The sequence below is a fragment of the Oryzias latipes genome, chromosome 1, assembly GCF_053564925.1.
Source record: "Oryzias latipes strain Hd-rR chromosome 1, Olatipes_Hd-rR_3.1".
NCBI classification, from domain to species: domain Eukaryota; kingdom Metazoa; phylum Chordata; class Actinopteri; order Beloniformes; family Adrianichthyidae; genus Oryzias; species Oryzias latipes.
In genome coordinates this window covers 35,296,134-35,318,139 of record NC_136237.1, presented here as the reverse complement: position 1 = coordinate 35,318,139, position 22,006 = coordinate 35,296,134, and the positions used below count along the sequence as shown (strand labels likewise).

Genomic DNA, 22,006 nt, shown 5'->3' with positions numbered 1-22,006 from the left:
AGACCATCATTTACTAAGAAAGGTCTCTATTATTCTGGGCTTGTGCAGTCAAGTGAAAGCCAGGTTGCATTATGGTCCAGGCAGGGATTTGGACCAGAGGTTTTAGACTTCTACTAGTTTTATTTATAAAGCACTGATTTGCAACCAGTGTTATTTCAAGGAGCTCCACACTGAAGGAAAGTGAACATGAAATCACAAAAAGAAAGTATTTATCTCTGTGATCTGAGTTTGTTTAGATCATTCTGATGAAACCAACTGTTCTTATCTCGGAAAATCATCCAGCTTATGTCTGAAATCCGGAATAGGAAGAGGAAGGACATCCCATAAATGGATGTACAGGAAGAAATTCCAGATCAGGGCCCACTTACAGCGGGAAATCCATCCCGAGCATGCCAGAGCATGAATGCACACTCTGGCAACCAAACCAAAGCAAGTAGCTACTGTAGATTTTATCTTTTTAGCGTGGAAAATGCTGAAGAAAAATTATAACGTATTGGTATTTTTAGAACATGGAGCATCAAAGTTATTGTGGAAGTATGCCTCTTTCTGTTAATCATCTACCAATTAAGGAAAAGATGATTGGCTTTTGGACTGATAGAATAAAAAAGTCATAGAGCTAAGCATATTTTCTATTTTCAATTTTTGGCCTGTGGGAATCCGTGTTTTTGCAGTTGGACATGTGCATAGTGTTGCATCTTCCATCATACCTGATCTGTATCACTGAACTTTTTTCTGCTTAAATCTCTGCAGGCTCGCTTGGGCACCAGCCAAATCCAGTTTTACAGTCAACTAAGTTGTGATGCAAAGTCAGAGAGGCTTGCAGTAGAGTGATCATGTGCCATGACCACATAGATCTGAGAGAATATAGAGATAAACACGGCAAAAACACAAAAGCCAAGTTAACAGAAGCAACAAGTAGATTCTTTGGACCAATTGTAAAAAAATGAATTATGTTAAAACGTCTAAAAAAACTAAATAAATTACCTTGGTTATAGACCCACTCTGATGAAAATTGTTTTTGATGTTTTTAACATGTTCTTGCAACATTTTCTGATGATGGAGCATGTATATTAAGAAAATTAGGACTTCATTCTAATTGTTGTTAATCAGGAGCAGGAGAAAAAATGCAGTTTGAAAAAGCTTGTAGGTGCGATGTAGAAGCTACAACGTCAAGCCCCAAGCTCCCTGCTCAGCTCCATTCTGATGCTTCAGATCCATGAACGTCTTTGTTTTCCTCGTCTGAGCTGGCTTCTGGCTCAATTCTTTGTTGCAGCTGGGAGTGTGAGGGGCTGTAAACTACCGCAAGAGTGTGTAACCAGGGAGCTCTAAAGTATGGGTGACAGGAAGGGGGAGCGGGGCTGCTCACAACTCAGATTTCCGTTGATCTCCTGCCGCTCTGCAGAAACTATGTCTTAGAAAACGACACAGGTTTTTATTCTGGCTGAAAACAGCACAATCTTGATTAAAAGGCCACTGGAAATGCTTTTACAATAGATCAAAAGATGATTGGAGGGTGATTTGAAACACACCGCTCTAAACATCTACAAAAAGAAGTAAAAATATACAATTGAAATAAATACATAAATAAATGCTTCTCCTCATCCCTGAAGAGCTTCCTCAGACCTGAGCTAACCTTCGTCATCAGCTAGGTCATAAAGTAAAGCGTTGGGTCCCAAAATGAAGCAGAGAGTTTGTTTTACTGTAAGCCTGATCGCTGAGGGCTATGGCTCCATTCTAGTGTGGAAACTACTTGAGGTTTTTTAGCTTGACAACAAGGATTTCCAGGAGTCTAATCTCGTAGAAGATCATCGTCTTCGTGTCACTGCAAGACAGAATGTTCCTGTGAATGTAGTTCAATTCTATGTAGAAAACAAGGACAGCTTTGGGAACTTGATGTATGTGTGTTGTGACTGTATGACCAAAAGATTGTGAGAAACCTGTGATCCTCTGCTCTAAAAACAACCTCAGTCTTCTGTGAAAACTCACATTCATCCACGATATTTCCATAGCAGAAGAGGTTTTTTTTTTTTTCTATATTTTTGTAACAATAGTAATAGCTTCATATTTTAAATGTTGTTCCCATGGTAACTCCTCAAGCTTTAGATCAATAGTTTGGATAAATACTTTCTTTTTCCACATTTCCCCAAAAAGACGCATCATCCATCCATTTTCCAAACCCGCAGAATCCCTTTTTGGGTCACAAGGCTGCTGGAGCCTATCCCTGGTACTGTTGGGTGAAGGCGGGGTACACTCTGGACAAGTTGCATTCACACCTAAGGGAGAATTTGGAATCATCAATTAACCCGTAGGTGGATTAATGACTTTATGAACCATGGATTCTTTTGGACTGTTGGAGGAATCCGAGGAGAACATGCAAACTCCACACAGAAAGGTCCTGGATTGGATTTGAACCAGACCCTTCTTGTTTTGAGGTGAGAGTGCTGACCACTACACCACCATGCACCTCTGGACAGCTTTTTCTCAAATGAACATCTCATAGACTTTGCTTTGCTTTCACAGTGCACTGTTAAGAAAGGTGGTGATGTCACTGAACAAAGATGGCTGTTTGACCGTGTGGTCAAAGAACAGCTTTCTTTAAAACTCTTCTGGATATTAAAAGTTAGTTTAGAGAGATTTAGCAGTAACGGTGTTTGCTTGTTAGTAATGTGTCATTGTGATGTCTGTATTTAATCCAAAAAAGCTTACCAAACAATGTTTGGGCAACAAGGCAAAGCTGCAGCTCTCGACTGTTTTTGTTTGGCTTCTCCAGCCTGTTTGCTTAAGTTCAGCCTTCAGACCATGGACAAGTCATGATGCAATAAGACATAAGATCTAAAAATAGCCTAATTATTTTATGTGAATGTATTCAAGAAACACTGTAAACAAGACAGTTTTTTTAATCTCCCAACAGGGAAGCATTGTCTAAGCTGCTTTAAGAGTGTAAAGCCTTCTCCATCTGTTCAGACTCCCAGTTTTTCGTTTTTGTCAGGCCTACAAAGAGGCAGAAACTAAAGCCTTCGTCACATGCATCTGTACTGGTGCTGCTGTGTTTGGGTTTTCCAGGCCCGGGTCGTAGAGAGGAGTGCATGTGTGTCTTGTAGTTCCCTTGCAGCTCCTACGACCACCTCCAGGGGGGGGGGGGGGGGGGGGGGGGGTCATCAAAATAAAACGTACGATTGTTGTGTGTGTGGTAAGTGTATCGTTAAGTCTTTGTAATAGTGTAAGTATAGTGTAAGTTATACGCATGGGTGATGCTGTCGTACAGTTTTCTTATGCCACACTCTAGTCGTTTTGAGGTGCGAGTACTGGATCCTTGCTGACAGCGCGCAAATGCTGCGAACATGAGGTGTGCAGGGGATATGAAAGTGCCCGCAGGACACTTGTAGGACGTCCTCACACACTTTGCTCTGGTTGTCTAGTTTACTCATTTTTCCGTTAACAGTCAAGCAGCACTTTTCACATGAACAGCACAAATACAAGTACTTCACTCTTACTAACCCTTACGTCTTGTAAAATTGTTCACCACGACCTGTTGCTTGCAGAATGCCCTTAAAAAAATGTGCATGAACATATTGACTCTACAAGCTCACCGAGTGGACTTTGTTAAGTTTGACTTGATTTCCTGTAGGCCACCTGTGTGCCCCGTACAGGTTTGGAGCTTTTTCAACCGCAGACAGCCCGTATCCACCTGCAAAGACAGTTGTGAGTGAAGCTTTACTCACCAATTACCACCCAGTTTACATGCAAGAACAGTGTTCTAATAAAGTGTCCTACTATTCTGACAAAGACCATTAATCTTCTCTAGTGGGGGATACGATAGTGTACCTTTGGTTTAGTAAGTGGTTTATTCTCCCGCATCAAAATAGGAAAAAGAAGATTAACGGTCAAGGAAGAAGCTTTAAATAAATTGTCTCATTTTTTTCTTTGTACAGCTGCAACTTGTAGCATCACTGAACTCAATGGTATTTTGACCAGTCAGGGTTACTCACAGCTTGGCAACTTTTCTGTTTTTTCTGCATGTCATTAAAAACTCTTCTGAACGGAAGAAAAATCTATTGACTTTAAGGCATTTCCCTAAATCTGCTTTAAATTGATTTAAATAACTTCAAACTTAATTAGAATAAAAAAAGACAACAAATCAGGATACATTTGTCAGAAATGGTGGAGTTTCTCCCAAAATGCAGGAAGACTGGCCTTAAATGTCACGACTCCATCTGGATGTGATGAAAAGCAAAAAGACAGAACAAAGATCAACAAGACGAAACCTTCAGCTGATTAGAGAAACAAAGTAATGGACCAGACAAAACTTAAAAGACTTAAAACAGGACAGATGGGAACCAACACAAACAGAAGAGCTGAGTCACCTTTGACCTGAACCAGGTGTGCAGTGACAGGGTGGTGAACAGAACACAAAACGATGATAACTCAACCAAAAAGGCACAGATTCTCACAACATTTTCCTAAAACAGCAAAACTAATCATATCAGCTGTGTAAAAAACCAATGGGTCACCTGACCTCATGGTTCTTCTGCATCCCAAAAACAGATGGGCTTGTTGCTGCAACAATGTGGAAAAGAGGCGTCGCTGAGGTGTTCAAAATAAAAATGAGTGCTGTGAAGAACCCCAACACCTGATATGATGAGTTGGATAAACAACAAACTAGAGTTGTGTTGGAGGTGAAGGCCTTTTAAAGTAGCTTTTGGACTTTTTCTGATGTTATAACTAAAGACAAATGCAAACTCCAGTATATAAAGACAGCCTGTGATGGAGCGAGAGATGTTGGCCACAGATTAATTACAGTTTCCGAGTCCTCTCATTAGAGTGGTGCTCTGTGTGACAGCACAGCGCCGGTCACCGTGAACATTCCCCACACAGCTTGTGTTCCTGCCTGTTTGAAAGCGGCTCAGTAATCCTGGATCAGAGAGCACAAAGGGCCTGTGGATGATGTAAGTGCTGCGTCCAGTGTTTACCCCCTCCCTGATCTCCTACATGCTGCCTGGGGGGCGATGGGGGACGTGGGGGGACGCACATCCCTGCTCGGGACAGCCAGAGCTCCTCTGCTCTGCGTCAGGGTCAGCTGTGGTGGGATGTGGCCCTGGTGAGGAATCTGAGAGACTTTCCCTTCGAGGGCCACGTCGCTTCAAGTGAGTGCGGCTGGGTAAACATTTACCTTTTAAACGACTTTGTCAGCATGCGAGTTCAGGCGGATTGTTTGCTGGGAGAGTTGAAACCTCAGATTACTGTGAAGGTCCAAACAGTAATTTGGCTCTGCCGGCCGAGCCCTGCAGGTCATGCGGGGCTGAAAACATTACGCGCTTGCTCTCTGTGTACCTCAGCTGGCCATGGACTTGCTGCAGGACTCCAGTCGGACCATGCTGGGGCTGAACGCCCGGCTCAAGGGCTTCATGGAACAGGTCAACAGACTTCAGGAGGCCAACCGCCGGCTGGAGGCGCAGATAGCTGACTGGAGCGTCAGGAGCGCTTTCCGGAGTCAGGACTGGTTCCGGCAGGAGGAGACCTTCAAAGAACTCCGAGCTCAGGTGAGAAGATTGTCTGGAATGATAAAACAGGGAATATTACAAGAGAGAACTGATATAAAAGGCTTTCCAGAAAACTAAATGATCAGTACATTTTAAGTCTTACATCCTGTCAAATAAAAGGATCATCTGACATCTTTACCCTCATAAAGTTCCTGCTGAAACCTGAGCTTTGAGTTTATGGTATTTGAGGCTATAAATGCTGTTAGAGCTTTATGACACCAGAGTGAGTTGTGAAAAAAGGCGACCAAAGGGAAAATACTGTATAAGTTAGCAGCAGGATCACATCAGAAGAACTTGCTGTGCGGGATGGCGAGCATCAGTCAGAGTGCGGCGTTCACACGCAGAAGGAATGCGGAAAGCTGCTCCGCCTCCAAGGCCGCCGTGATCTCATATGACTCAACAGTTTTCCTGCGCTCCCAACTGTCACTTTCTGTGTGTGGGGCCGGAGTAAGCGCCAGAGAAAAACGTCTTTTATTCCCGCAGCCCGGTTGCCATGACCACAAAAGAAAACTCAGTCAGTTTTATTTTTTTATTGTCTGCTGATCCAGAGCTTTCGTGACAGGTTAAGAGGATTGTCCGCTTATTACCGCTCTGATCTCACTCTGAATCACTCACCTTTATTAATATCATAAGAGGCTAATGATATGAGGCATAAAAATCTGGTTATTCCACTTAATCTTTGGCTTTCACTCAGTGTGGGTGTGTTGCATTGTAAAAGGTTGGAATCACACAAAAACAAAGGAAATTCAGGGTGGGTAAACATTTAAAAGTGTCACAACTAGGAATAGTTTCTTTGCACACAAGGATTCTTTCATGATTAATACTAACAGTTTTGATGGCAGTAATTTTATATATTTCTGATAAATATTTCCCAAATTTCTTTAAAGGATTGGATTAAAAGTGCTGCATAAACTCTGCGTGGGGATGTTAACATCTAGAGAGTTTGTTTCTTCAGAAAGAGCACTTTAAATGATAGGTATCCCTGGTGTGGCTGAAAACATGGTTCAATTGCAAATGAACTCTGGTCTGGTTGCCTACAGTCAAAACACAGGCTCAGTGGATCACAGGAAGGGACATAAACACTTGGAATTTTCACTAAAAAGCAACACAAAAGAAAAGGTTGTACAATAAATTGTGGGTAAACATGTTAAAGATGAAGTGAAAGCATTTATCAATAGATAAACTACTAGAGAAAGTGCTGGAATGAGGGTTTTTTTGTCTTTGTGTCTCTTTTTTTCTCCCTATCAGAGCTCATTTTGAGCAGAACTGACTCCAATGTTGTGTCCTGTGCTCAGAACTTCTTTCCTAAACCACATTGTAGACCTATACAAACAACAATGGGCTGTAAAACAGACAATGAATAATATTTCTACACCCCTACAAACCCCTCTTCCCATCTCCTGCATAAATGTGAGATGATGGCACAGAGGTCCAAAACTGTTTGGGGAAACATCTCTCATTGGTGTGACAGAGGTTTGACTTGGACTTCAGCTGAAAACATATTAATCATGGGCTGGAAGAGACACTAGTTAAGCTGTAGTTCAGCAATATTTGCACGTGACTAAAGACAAAGGTCTTTGGGTGTACTCAATCTTCCTCAAACCACCCAGGAGTTTTCCCCTTCTGACTTTTACTGACAAATTCTTTATGGTGAAAAAGATAACAATAAGACAAAAATATAAAAATTTTAGAGCTCCATAAATCACAGAAATATTTACGATATCAAATAGTCTTTGACGTCATCCTGAAATGTCTGATTGGTAAAAATGAAGCCTGATGTTTACTTTGTCCATCCATACACACTTTCTGACGAAGGTTATCTGGGCGGGACAAAGTTAAGCAAGCTTTGTTGAGTTCACCCACAGACACATCCATCTGTCAACCAAAAACATCAACCAAAAAAATGCAGAACTTGTGGACTTAATTAAATAAAAACCTCTTCTACCCATGAACAGAAAGAAATGCTTGTCGAGAAAACATTTGAAACCAGGCTGTCCCTACATTTGCTTTTGGTTTACAAGTCATCTTATTAAACTGAAAAAGAATGTAGTCTAGTAGGAAAGCATCTAAGTAAAAATGTCCCTGAGTAAAAAAGGTGCACAAGTAGGAATGCACAAATAGGAATGTACCGAAAAACGAATGTACCACAGTGTAACAAGAGTAAGAAATCACCTGATTAAGCATACACAGTGTACGAATAAAAAAGTACAGAAAGGGGTGGTTGCCGAAATAAAGACATCACCAGTGTGATAATTAACACGTGTGTGAATGTGACCAAGTATAACAGTTAGAAGACAAGTAAAAGTATATCCATCCTCTAAAGCCACTTTATTTCTTTTTGCGGTCACGGGGCTGCTGGAGCCTATCCAGCTACTGCAGGGTGAGGGCAGGGTACATCCTGGACAATGACAGGGCCCTGAGTAACAGTGTGCTACAATAAAAATGTAATCAAACAAAAAGTTAGAATGTACCTAAGCAAGAAGGTATCTGGGTGAGAATGTATCTGGACTATTCTCACTAAGGTGGAGTTTCTTTGGAATCACATGGTGGAATCAAAGCTCCTTCTCTGACTTTAGGTCTGGGTTTCATGATTGTTAGAAAAGGAATCATATAATCTGGAGACTTTGAGAAGGTTTCAGGCTGCAACGTGGAGTGAAAAATGAATAGAAAAATGATCTAAACTGACCTCAGAGTTCACCAAGAAAGAAGTGGAGACAAAGTGCTGGAAAACTCGAAAGTGGCCACCAATGGGTCCAGGTCTGAATCCCACTAAATATCCACGTATGACCCCATGTTTGAAAGACGCCAAATGATTTCCAAAGGAAGGGCTGCATGCTGGAGTAGTGGCTAGCACTCTTGCCTCACATCAAGAAGGCCTTTGTCCAAACCCCGGCTGGGACCGTACTGTGTGGAGTTTGCATGTTCTCCCGAACATGTGGGGGGTTATTTCTGGGCACTTCAGCTTCCTCCTACATTCCAAAAACATGCCGCATAGGTTGATTGGTATCTCTAAATTGTCCCTTAGGTTTAAGGGATACCACCCCAGTCTGCTACAGACTAGCAACCTGCCTAAGATATACTCCGCCTTTGCCTAACAGTGGCCAAGACGGAGTCCGGTAGTCCCATGACCTCATAAGGAATATAGCAGGTTTGGAAGATGGATGGATGAATAGATTTGCAAAAGAACAATGCACTCCAGTCAACACTCCAGTAAAGAGTCACAGCAAGTTTCAAGTTTATCTATTTCCTTTATCTAGTTTATAGATTCTGAGTATAATAATGTCAATCTCAGGGTTTTTTCGTGGCACACAAAGAATAGAAATGCATATATATCAAAAACTTTTGTGATTACAACAATTTGAAGAAGAAATTGTGAAGTTTCTGAAATAAAATCTTGGGTGTGAAAAGACTGGAGTTACCATTAGGTCATGACAAACTTTCACTTCCTGTGTTGTATGTTTGATTTAAAAACAACAGAGTAGCTGTGTGACAGAGAACATATGCTGTTTCTGGTCAGGTCGGTAAACTACTCATGGAAAACGCCCGGCTGGCCTTGGAGTCGGACAGCATGAGATCCAGAGCGGCGGTCATCCAAGCCAGGTCAGCTGGATTCCTCTTTTTTCTTCCTGACAGTTCCTTTTTACATGTCTGATGAAACACTAAACTAACATCTTAACAGAGAATCCAACGTGATCCAATGTGGCACGTTTGGTTTATTGACGCACATCTGAATGTTTGACTTTGTACTCTTCCAGTCACTTGACTCAGACAGACAGAGCACAGATCCAGACAGGACTTTGTGCATCGCTGGCATTTTTCACTTCTGTATCGATGCCGAGCCCCCCCCCCCCCCCCCGCGCCACACATCCCATTCCCCTAGTAGCCCATTCAGGACGAAGGTGACAACGGTTCTTTTTTTAGCGCTGTCTGACTCACTGTGGGCCATTAAGGATCATTGACTTTCTCTGAAACTGGAGCAAGCCAACTTGCTGTTAGGGCGAGCTGGCTTTAAAGACCCTCTCCTGTGAAAATCGTGTACTTAGTTTAGTTTTTTTTTTCCTGTTCTTGTTGCATTTTTCTCATGATGGGTGACATATGTGGAGAAAATTCAACTTAAAATGTACATTTCTGAGTATACACACACACATATATATATGTTTACTGCAGTTGGAAAAGCTTGTAAATGTGACGGAGAACCTATAATGGCAAGCCACAAGCTCCCTGCTCTACTCCATTCTGATTGTAGGTGATTAGATCCATGAACGTCTGTGTTTTCCTCGTCCGAGCTGGCATCTGGCTTAAAAATGTATGTTTGGATAGTTCCCCATTTTTGTTGCAATGCTAATGTTGGGTTGGTAGTGTAATGGGCTCCAAGCAAACGTTGATCGGAGTGGGACTTTAATAAATAATGTTTTACTCTTTGACAGTAACTCCACAGAAAATATTAAATGTCTTATAGAACGTGGCAGTTGAAAAATTAAGTCAATGTTTTTTTTTAAACACACAATTTATGTGTGTTTGTTAATGCAGAACATCAACAAATAAACTTCAAACTTTATTGATTTGTATAGCGCCTTTCATTTTTCACAAAACAAAAAAATGTATCTAATTTAGTGCTTGGCTGCCACTACTTTGCCTTTGGGGACTGCTTCATTGGTTTGAGCTAAATGGTCAATACTTTGTATTAATCGGGTTCTGGTTGTAGTGCAACAGAAAAACTCTCCATCTTTTGATGTTGATCTGTGCTGTCCAAAAATCTGCACAATCTTAGTGATAAATAACTTTATCATCAGCAAACAATCGGGCGACAGTGGCTCAGGTGGTTGAGCGGGTCGTCCAATGATCGAAGGGTTGGCGGTTCGATCCCCGCTCCCCACCAGCCAAAATGTCATTGTGTCCTTGGGCAAGACACTTCACCCTCCTTGCCTCCAGTGTGGCTCCACTGGTGTGTGAATGTGCATGGATGATCCCGGTGATGGTCAGAGGCGCGAAATGGCAGCCACGCCTCTGTCAGTCTGCCCCAGGGCAGCTGTGGCTATAACAGTTGCTCACCATCACCAAGTATGAATGAGGAGTGAATGAATAATGGACACAATGTAAGCGCTTTGGGTGTCTTGAAAAGCGCAGATAAATCCAATCCATTATTATTATTATTATTATTATAATCTGCATCTTTCTCCTTAACTGTTTTCAGTTTCTGTCATTAAGGATCTTAAAGGGTCCATAACATGCTAGTCTTAAGCCTTTTACAGTAAAATGTATCCATGTATATGATAATATATTACCTTTAGCACACAAAGAAACACATTTTTTATTCAATATTAGTTATTTTCCTGAGTTATTTTCCAACCCGGAAATGCGATGACTTGATCTCTGTGGCACCGCCATCTGCCCCGTGTGGATGTCGTCCATTTCAGGACGTCAACCTAGCGTGTCTAAACAAACAACAACTTTTGCAGAGATGGATGTTTGTGCATAGAAAGAGTAAGCGTTTTTGTCAAACACTGCTAGCTCCTTGGAGAAAGTGGGTGTTAGCCTGGGGGGGGGGCAGTGCTGGAAGGGCAGACTCTTCCTGGAAGGGGCGGTTCCTCACTGGTCTAAGTCAGCTCATGAGGACCCACTCATTTTTGTGGGTTGGGAGGGGCTGGCGCTCAGAGCGCAGGGTTTTAGAGGGATACTCAGAAATGGGTGGATGGATCAAAATACCACTTTGGGGTTGTTTCTCGGGAGGAATTAACATTTTGATACACTTAAAGGCTCAAAAAAGGATTTTGCATGATAAATGGTTTTTAAAACAACAGTTCTGCTTTAGTAAAACCAGGACAATCAGCAGTTTTATTTCAGCATTTATGATTCATTTTTGTGCAAGAATACCATTTTTGAAATTCTGATAAATCTTTTGTTGATTAACTTGTTTTGAAGTTCCTGTTCAGGAGCTGTTTTTTTTTAAAATGCTGATTTGTTTAAAATCTCTTAGTGGTTAAATTTATTTAAAACATCACCTTCCTGCAGGTGTGAGACAGAGGAGAGAAACACCAGGCGTCTGGAGCGACAGGCAGCGCTGCTTCGTGAGTCTAAGAGGAAGGCGGATCAGAGCTCCATGATGCTGCAGGCCGACTGTCACCGCTCCATGATGGAGCTGCAGGAGATGCATCGAGAGTTTGAGGTTCTCACTGTCTGCTTTTTTATTAAAAATGTTTTATTTTCGTTTTCAAATAGACAAACAGTTCAGTTGCTCTTTTGACCGTTATAAAGCAGAATGAAAAAATACAAGTAAATAAATAATTGCCAGTTACATTCTATTCAATATTTACAGGCCGTCCAAATAGGGAATAAAAAGAAGAATGAAAAATGCAGTCTCAATACAGAACTAAATAATTTTAATTTTCTGAAAGTGATTTAGAAATGGTGTCCAGAGTTTATTGTGAACATTAACTGAAGCGATCCTGACACGGCGAATTTTTCCATATGAATGTGAGATAGCATGTCAGCGAGCCACACTGTAAAGTAGGGAGAGGCCGTAAATTTCTACTCTCGCAAAATTTCTCTTTTTGCAAGTCATCAACCAAACTTCTAGTGGCTGCTGCATGACAGTCGGGTTAGTTCTAGTACGTATGCACCCAAAAATGTCAAGCTCTGCATCGGATGGAATAAAGCAACCATAGGCTTTGGAATACCAGTCAAATATTCTGTTCCAAAAGCCAACAAATGAGGGACAAGACCAACAAGCATGAGCCAATGTGCCTCCGATATTTTACATGTATCATAAATGGGAGTGATTGACGGATATATTTTGTGCTTTGGAGTAGTGGAGCCGATGGATGATTTTAAATTGTATCAGGTAGTGTCTGCTGTTAACAGAGCAAGAGTGAATCTTGGATAAGCACTTTTCCCACATTGATTCTGAGATTTCTATGCCCAACTCCTCGCACCAAGCATCTTTCATTTTTGTTGATTTCACCCTGGTGCTGTCATCAAATAAATGCACTATTCTAGAAACCAAATGTCTGGAGCCAGGGGGACTTTTGAAAATGTCACAAAGGTCATGTTCATTTATGGTCACGTCTATTTTGTAAGTACCTATAGAAGTGTGAATTGGTCAAGTTAAAGTTTTGTTTAAGTTGATTAGATGATGCAAATTTGTTATCTATGTACAAATATTCAAGTTTAGTCTCATTCCATTCCTGATCAAATTTATCATCCCAAAGAGGCAAAAAAAGAGTGATCATGGCATAATGGTGACTGAACTCCATGTCTACTTTTTGCTCCAGTTTCTCTGAGTGTGACCTACAGTGCCTTGCAAAACTATTCTCCCACTTGGATGTTTGTACCTTTTGTTGCTTTCATAAACCACTCATGGTCAATGGAATTTGTCTTTCCTGACAGAAATCTACTAGAAAAAAAACGTTAATGTCAATGTGAACACAGATTTCTACAAAGTATTTGTAGAACATGAAACGATTTATGAAAGCAACAATAGAGACAAACTTTTAAGCCGCTGTGTCAGATGTGTAAATGTTGTGCAAACGTTGATAATAACCTGTGAAACTCCTGGACCTTTGCAAATTATGCAAAAAAACAACAATGTTTTTTACAACTTTCATGGGATGTTTGATTCAGATTTATAAGTAGTACACTTCATATTATTTCACCGTTTCATGGCTTAAAATAGTCACAACCTAGAGAGATAGTTTCAAAATTCAATTAAGTTGTGTGGAAAATCTAACAAAATGTTGTTGTTTTTTATTCCATTTATTTATCTACACACTTGACTGGACAAACACCCCATCAAGCCCTCATGCAGTTCCAACAGCTGCCTGTTATGAAACAGTATTGCCCCACAATGAGCTCTGACCTGAACAGTATGAATAAAAAAAAGACGGTTGTTAAGATTAGTGCTTCTGGCAGTCTTTATCGTAGTCCAGTTGCATTCTCACTGTACTGAACTGCACCAGGGTTCATTTGGGAGTCATCAAAGACCCCAACAGAGGTCCTTGTTTCCTTATGTCATTAAACAGTTATGAAGACCAACCAAACTCTGGTCCATTTGAGAATGAGGGAGTTTACTTAGGAGTGAACTCTGGGGCCGTTCACTTCAGTAGGATTGCAAACTGGTAAACGGGCAAAAGAGGTACAAGGAGTGCAGCTGCCTATTTACTATTTGGACTAGCAAGTCTTTTTTTTATGAAACTTTCCTTTCCACTCCTTTGCTGCTCCCGTCAATGAAAGGTGTAACCAGGTTTTACTAATCCTCCACTTCAGTTGCAAATCGGGTTGATTAAAAAAAAAAAATCTAAAACAAAAGTACAGTTTATCAACTGTTTACTTCAATGCTTATAAAGGCAGGGAAAGACATCGTATCAGACTCCAGATGTTAGTTTGTTGAATCCGCAGATTTTCTCTTTAAACATCAAACATGGCGTGCAGCTGTGAGTCATGCAGTTATTTTCCTGGTTTCCAACTCATGATCTCTGGATCTTGTCTGCCCTCCGGATGACCCGACACGCTTTCTTTTCTGTTTGAGCTCTAATCATGCGAGCAGCTATTAAAGCTGTTGAAATGGGAGGTGTCTGATGACCTGTTCCGCCCAGATACACATCTAATGACAGGGTGTCAGCCCCCCCCTTCCTGTTCACACATGTAATTCTGCATCTCTGGCTCTGCAGTGCACCTACTCCACACACTCTCCTCCCTCACCTCTCTGTCTTGTGTTTCTTCTTTTGCTCTGCTTGCACCCCCTCCCTCCCCGTCCCTGCGTCTGGTTGGCTGTTTGCAGGCGGCCCGGGCTCTGCAGCTGCAGCGGGCCGGCTCCTGCGATGCTTTGTTAGCAACGGCCGCATCTTCATCTGCAGCAGGAGGAGGAGGAGGAGCTGAGCAGGACGATGGCACAGGGATGGAGCTTAGCCAGCTCCTCGACCGGATCAGAGCGCAGTGCGACCACAGCAGACCTCCCCCGGGCCTCGGAGCAGTCCCACATCCACCACCCGGCTTGGTGGGGCCTAACCGTCCCCGAGCTGCAGCAGCTTCCAGAAGCCAAAGAGGGGCTCTCAGCGAGGTGCGCATCACTCCTTCCACACCTTTACTCTGTGCATGCTGTCCTGGGTCTCTGCCAGCAGGACACACCCTGAACTCCGGGCCAAACCGGAGTCAGGCTTCCCTTTGATCCTTCACCAGAAAAAAACGTAAACTCTCCGACTCTTCCCCTCATTTCAGCTCCATTTTCAAGTTTGTGATTCCCTCAGCTGACACTCAAACAAAATGATTGTCAGCCGCAGGAATCACTGCGTTAAAGTCTACTGAATGCTGCCTGCTCCATCTCCATCCTGCTGCAATCAGAAAACAGCCGGAGGTCGTCCAGAATTGACTGGAAAATGCTGCCAAACGGGGCAGGAAAACTCAAAATCCAATGACCTTTAGATAAATTCACCGCCAAACATGTTGGGTAAAGTTATCCATAAAATAAAGTCCTTATGTCACCTCGTTATATATATTCCTAATGTATTAAAAATATATTTCAGATTGGTCCCACCTTTGAAGGTAAAAGCACATGAAGCTGGATAATTCCAGGAAAATGGAATGACGCTTTTAAATATAGCAATAAAATCTGCAACTTCAGTGAAACGTTCACTCAGTACTTTAGTTAGTTGAAGTTGTTCAAACGATAAAATTGGTTGAAGAACATTGAACTACTTTGGGGTCAATTGTATTTTTAATTTCTGAGTCTGTGTATCAATAAATTATTGTAGTACAAGTCAGATATTGCGTGTCAGCATGTACAAATACGTTCCCTTGGATTGACCTCCTAAATGCTAACTTAGCAACTAATGCTAAAGGATTATAGAGAAAATTCCATTGAGCTTTAGCTGTTGCCATCCGATCTGTACCAGAAACCCCAGCAGAACCCTGCTTGCATGAATGTTACGTCTCGTCCTCTTGTTGTCAACATTGTGACAGTTAAGCAATTTGAATTAGTTTAGCTCCCGGTGGCATTTCTCCATAGTTTTGCCTCCTGAACGATTGTCCGAGCCTTTAAAACAACGGAAACTTGGTGTTTGCCCAAGTTTTGCCTCTCTCAACAATGCAGAGCTTTTCCAGCCAAAATAAAGAGAATAGCCCATAATAGAATATTACAGACAATGGAAATTTCAACAACGCATGATGTCATGAAAAACCACACGGCTTGGAGTTAATCTTTCTGTTGGATCGTAATTTCGATCGCAGAACTGGGTGCATTTTACTCCGGACAACTGGAGCCACTTTTGCAGCCAAATTCATTTTTAATGATGTTTTAACTGCGTTAGTAAAATTGTATCGCTAAGAGGCGGAAACTTTGTGCTCCGGGGAGTAAAATGCCATCAGACAAAACAGACAGAAGACAGAACCATTTACACACGAGCAGTAAGGATCGTGCAGTCCTGATCCGTTCCAGCTTGTTTTGTGGTCCATAATTTCTGCAAAGAACTGAATTTTAGTCACTCTTTCCAAAACATGATTATCAATAGCAACTTTTATATCTAAAACTGCAGGAATATGGCCATTTCCAAAAATCCTTAATTCTGTTTTGTTAACATTAAGTGAGAGTTTGTTTATTGTTTTAGTTTCTTTTACTCTGTTTTACTATTTTTACACAACTTCCCTGAGATTCTCCTCTTTACATACTATAATTGTGTCGTCGGCATAAAAACGTGTTTGAGTTGTATTTCTGTATGCAAAATTTTTACTTATAAAAGGATTTTTTTTTAGTTTTAGCAAATCAAATGACTTTAATTCTTTCTGCATGAAGATGATGCAGTAAAACCTCCCTGCTCTGGATTGATGACAGATCTCACATTCATTCAGTAACGATGTATTGTTGCAGAATAAGCCTTGGCTTTTGTTCATATTCTCCTCCTTAAAAAAAAAACGTGTGACTGAAACAGATGAGGGTTTGTTGAAAAATAGATTAAGTCGAAAATGACTTGCATAACTGCAGTCTACTTTTGTTCTTACTGTTAAAATATTGTCGGAGCCACTTTGAAGCAGCTTCACCGCTTCGGCGCACATGAACAGCGTGCGGTACTGCGTGTCAGAACTGCACAGCTGTGTACACACTTCTGTTTGCTCACCAAACGCGAAATGAAAACGACCAGCATTACCACCCGCCGCTGCTTTACCTGCTGTCCCATCGCTCAGGTGTCAGCGAAAATAAAAAATCCTTTTCTGAAAAAGTATTTGAGTGGTGGGACACACCTTTATGACACATAAAGCTAAAATAAATTCAGTTTTTTCTCATCTACTTTGCTTTATATTTGAATGAACCAAGACAGACCAACAATGGCGCTTTTCTACAGAAAAGACTGCCCCAATATTGTCGTTTAGACCCAAAGAATGTCAATTTGAATCTTGAAACAGTTCATAAAAACCTAAATTTGACCCACAGCTGAGAGCAGGTGTATAGGTGAACATTTATCACGCCTAGGTGCAAGTTCGTCAAACCTTTCAGGTAAACTGGAAGGTAAACCACCAACAGTTTCCCCTTAGAGGGAACAAAAACAGACACTGTCTTAACCTTTGTGTTATCTTAGATGACCCCACCCTCACATTGAGGTGTTCTCCCTACCATGACAAAGGTGGATAAAGGTGGAAAGATTTTATGTAATCCATGGACACCAGTGAAGATCACAAATCATTGAAGAAAAAAGGTTCAGAGCACTGTCTAGTGGGTCTAGATGACCCAACTCCCAATGTTAAAGTGCCTAGGACAGCACAAGGGTTAATGTAAATGGATCCACATTTAACATGTTGACATGGCGACCATTCATTTTTTTTTTTTGCTTGGTAAGAGTCGAAATTTTGTCGTGACACGAAATGTAGGATCATGCTGGACTTTCCCTTCAGACGGCGCCCTGCACAAAAGTAAAGTCTTTTTTCTACAGTTGAGTTCTTTTTAAGTCTTGATGTGACAAACACATGTTAATAGAAACACAGGTCCAGACAGACCTCTTACCTTTGTGGCAGTAGGTGTTTTTTTTAACATCAAACTGAGTCTTTCTATGGTGGTTTTTTTAATCAACAAGCTAAAAACCAAAACACATCCACAACAGCTGATTATCAAAGTTTTTTAAATAGGAAAGTTATTCTATCTCCCACAGACAAAAATCAACTTTTGGGGTACCTTGATGACATCACCGGACAGTAGACTTTTGCTACTGCCTGCTGTTCTGTCCTCCTGTGACCCTCTTAGCTTATTGCTGCCTGAGATTTCCTGACAGCAGGAGGCTGAACGTCCTCTGAAGGAAACGCCAAATTGAAACAAGGTCCTGTAAGGTGGGGAGAAAGAGCTGCTGCAAAGTCTTTTGACTTGTTCTGGGAATTTGCTGGGAATTTGGGAATTTTTTCCTTTAACACAGTGTAACCTGGTCACTTTTGCAAACTACTTTTTCATTTATTTCAAAGACCCATTCGAATAAAAAGTTTGCTTTTGGTGTTTTTTAGTATGATATTGTGGAATTTTTCTGATGATGGAGGACAAATATCAAGTACTATAATCTCCAAATTCCATTTCTGAATACTCAAAGGAGGATTTCGGATGAACTCCTGCTGCTCTGCAGAAACTATGTTCTAGAAAACGACACAATTTGTTTTTCATTTTGGCTAAAAACGGCAAAATCCTACTTAAAAAACCACTGGGAACGCTTTTACAATAGATCAATAGAGGATCAGAGTTGCTCTTGTATAAAAAGTAGCAAGCTTGACATGACGATCTTATTGGTCTTCGTCAAATTGCCCTTTTGTGTTTTTACAGGAGGAAGCAGCATGGGAGCAGGTGAGCCTCGGCAGCGCCGCTCTGAGAGAGGCCCGGGCCGAGCTGGCAGAGGCCCGGAAGCAGTGGCACTCCCTGCAGGTGGAGATCGAGACCCTGCATGCCATGGTAGGAGACCATCCTTATGAAAATAAACCCACACTAAATACAACACAAGAGTGCCACAGGCCTACAAACATGAATATGTCATTTCACTGAAAAGCGCTGTCTGTCCATAATACGACCATTTAACTTTATACAGATATTTTCTATTGTACATCTTTTAAAGTTACATTTTTTCCTGACATATTTGGTTTATAATAAAGACTTGTTATAAACAAGACTTCACTTGAAGTCTGTGAAAAGTGAAAACCCTAATGATTTTGTTGTTGTTATTGTATTGATGTCGTCTCGGGAGGTGTGACTGTTGGTAGTCAAGGATAACTGAGAAATGTACTTTGAACTGTTCACATTAATTTGATAAACCTATTTTTCAGCACTAAATATGGACAATTTTCAATGATTGCAAGGGGCCATCTCCTTTATAGAAGCAGCTGTTTTGAACCAAAATGTGGCTGTACTTTGAACCTCAGTCCTCTGAATCAGCCACAAGCTTTTTTTATATTCACACAAAATGTACACAGAAAACAAACAGTTCCCCCCCCCAAAAAAACCCCAAACTAAACCCCACAACCCTAAAAATGGTGACCAGACCCAGCAAACAGTTCATTTTTAGGCTAACAGGTTTCATCTCCAGATCTTTTTACTGTTTGGTGACCAGGAAAAAGGCTTGGAGACGTCCCTGCAGAACACCCAGCAGATGTACTCCAGCCAGCTCCATGACCTTTCCCAGGTGATTGCCAGGCTGGAGAGCGAGCTGGAGCAGGTGAGGAGCGGCCTGCAGACGCAGCGCCAGCGCCACAGCCAGCTGCTCAACACCAAGATGAGGCTGGAGCGAGAGATCGGGACGTACCGACGGCTGCTGGAGCGAGAAGAGGGCAGGTGAGGCTTCAAAGTTCACGCTTTACTGTTTTCTACTCCTCACTGAGGAACGGCGCTCCTGGGCTCTACAGCACAAAGGAAACAAGAAGACAGTGTCATTGTTTTTTTCTGGCACAAACTATCAAACCACATGTGCTGCTCTGGATCAGATAAAAGCTTTGTCAACATGAACTCCAGAATAATTGTAGGGATTCCTGTTTGTCATGGTGCGGATGCCGAACAAGAAGTCAATGAGGTGGAGACAGAGATGTTTTTAGATGGTGCTAAGGTGTGGTTTGGTTTTCAGCATTCTTAGATAGGCTACAGAAGACAGACAGATAGAAGATGGAAAGATTTGGTATTCAGATTGGTTTCAAATCTGAGAGCAGCTCCTGAGTGCGCGACAGCAATCAAAACAATCACAGATGCTTGTGAAAACAAGCATTCCTGACTTCTGTCTCAGCACTTTGCTTTCTAAATGCGTAAAGAGCAAAAACGATTATACTGAAAAGTTCCTGTGCCAAAGTCTTACATTTTAAAACAACTTTCAGTCTTGATTTGAAACTGTAAGTGGAGGTTTGCACGCACGCAGAAAGAGCCGTTGAGGTTTCAAAGACAGAAAACTCTGATGCTCTCATTGCTTTTTTATTTGTTAAAGAAAGTTGTCAAAAACATTTTTCTTGAAACTCACTGAAACAGTTCAGAAGTTGTTCAGCATGAGAGCAACCTGGTTCAGTCGAGATGCAGCTAAAATAAAGCATAAACCATGATTCTACCACCGTCATGCCTCACAGAAGGGAACTTTCATGTAGTACGCTTAGATCAGGGGTAATTACAGTGGGTACTTTGCATAATAAACTGCCTACAAAAATATGATAAGAACTATGGGGGGCCCTGTCAATGCATGCATGCCTCACAGATTACATTTGCATCACAAAATGAATCATACTTTCATTGCAAAAAATTAAATTTTCTGTAAAAAAAAAAAAAAGGCTGAATCGTGGTAGTTGTGTAACTCAGATGTTCTTTTCCCTGCTTTGGGGAGTTTGTTTGCCCTCTTTAAGAAGTGTCTGTCTTGAGTCCTTTAAATAACCTTTTTGTTTGTTTGTTTTTGCAATGATATGGAATAAAACACAATTTCCCACGGATCTTTTTATGGGAAATAGTTTTGCACACAATGACGGTTTCCACTCGTTATGCAATGCACTACCATGTGTACACATTTGTAAATGCTTATCTGTTTGTTTGTTTTTTACTACTTCATCTTTCAATTTGGTCATTTATCTCTAAAAAAAAAAAATGTTCTAACGCACCAAAACTGCCACACGAAGCATTTATTTTCCAAAATCACCGTGATAAAAAATAAAAATCCAGCATCACCCTAAAGAAACATTTTTACGTTGAACTTTTGTACTCTGGTTTTAGGGGCTTTCTCCCAAAACCTTCAATTTAAATTGACAAAAAAAATTGTGTTTCTCTGTTATATGAATCTTTCAAATCTGTCTTCCTGACGAATCTGGCAGCATGTCGAGGGAAATAAACAGGCGTTCCAACAGTATAGAAAATATTGCAGAAGAGCAACAAGGAAATCATCCACCAAACACAAACATCCAGCATTTTTGTGATACATTTTCCCATTTCTTCCAAAACTTTTCAATAGCCACATTCCAAAAATAGCGATCTTACAAGTGGACACGGCGTCTAGAAAACCATAGTCCTTCAAAGCCACCAAACATTCATGATGCATTTAAGGTTGTCATGGTGATGGAAAAATTACTTGCTGAGATAATTAAAAAATAAACTGTAGCATAGATAAAACTACAATAGATTATCATCAACTTCAGGCATGCAACAATGCTTTGGTTGATATGAATCATTTCATGTCGTTTTATTTCCGCTCTTATGGCTGCCAAATGCTAGATCTATGCAGATACTATCATAGATATGCCACAGTCCTTTTTTTTTCAATCATCTTTGCCAACGTATTTACACGAGTAGAGAAAGTTTTGTTGCTCTATCACCTTTTGTGGCGTCCACACCTCTCCTCGCAACAATGACCGCAGCCGTTTCTTGTGGGATGTTTCTCCCTATTGCTCCTCTGACGTGGCAAACATCGACACAAAAAAACCGCAGTTTACGTTGGAGAAGTCCCATTCTGGGTGCTGCCTCCACCTATGGACTCCTCCTGGCTTTTTGGAGCGTTCCGATTGCACGCACCGCCGTGCCGGTTTAACAGACGTAATCCAGTAAATAAATCATGAGCAGTTGGTTTTTGTGCGTGCTGTCGAGAGTTCAGACGTTTTTGTGCCACTGCAGCCTTGGAGTTTACGGCGGGTTTCTGCTGGATCAGGTGTGGCCCACAGGCCAAAGGATTCAGACTTTGGGCTCATGTGTCTCCAGTCAGACAGCGGTAACAAACCTGAACCAGGGACACGAATGTCAGCCTAAAATGGTGGCATTTGGAGGGTCTAAGGGCAGGGATGTCCAGTTTAGTTTAGTTGGTTCAGTTTAGAATTTGTCTTTTGAATTGTATGTATCCATGATCCTTTTTATTTTATGTTATCCACACAAAGCCCATCGAGACAACTGTTGTCGTGATTTTGGGTTGTGCAAATAAAATTAAATTGAATTGAATTTGGGGGGAAAAAAAGACTATCCAGTGTCTGGTGAAGAACCCAATGCCCCCAAGTGGCCATTTTGGGAC

General features: G+C 41.3%; 1 protein-coding gene across 1 annotated transcript in view; it reads left to right on the top strand.

The window, feature by feature from the left end:
* Window positions 1-22,006, top strand: part of krt222 (keratin 222) — a 28,160-nt gene that overhangs the window by 785 nt on the left and 5,369 nt on the right. Inside the window, exons 2-7 of the mRNA XM_020712817.3 lie at window positions 5,337-5,540; window positions 9,058-9,140; window positions 11,553-11,706; window positions 14,317-14,595; window positions 18,325-18,450; window positions 19,103-19,323. Coding sequence (XP_020568476.1) covers window positions 5,337-5,540; window positions 9,058-9,140; window positions 11,553-11,706; window positions 14,317-14,595; window positions 18,325-18,450; window positions 19,103-19,323 — 1,067 coding nt within the window. The remainder of the gene's footprint in view (window positions 1-5,336; window positions 5,541-9,057; window positions 9,141-11,552; window positions 11,707-14,316; window positions 14,596-18,324; window positions 18,451-19,102; window positions 19,324-22,006) is intronic.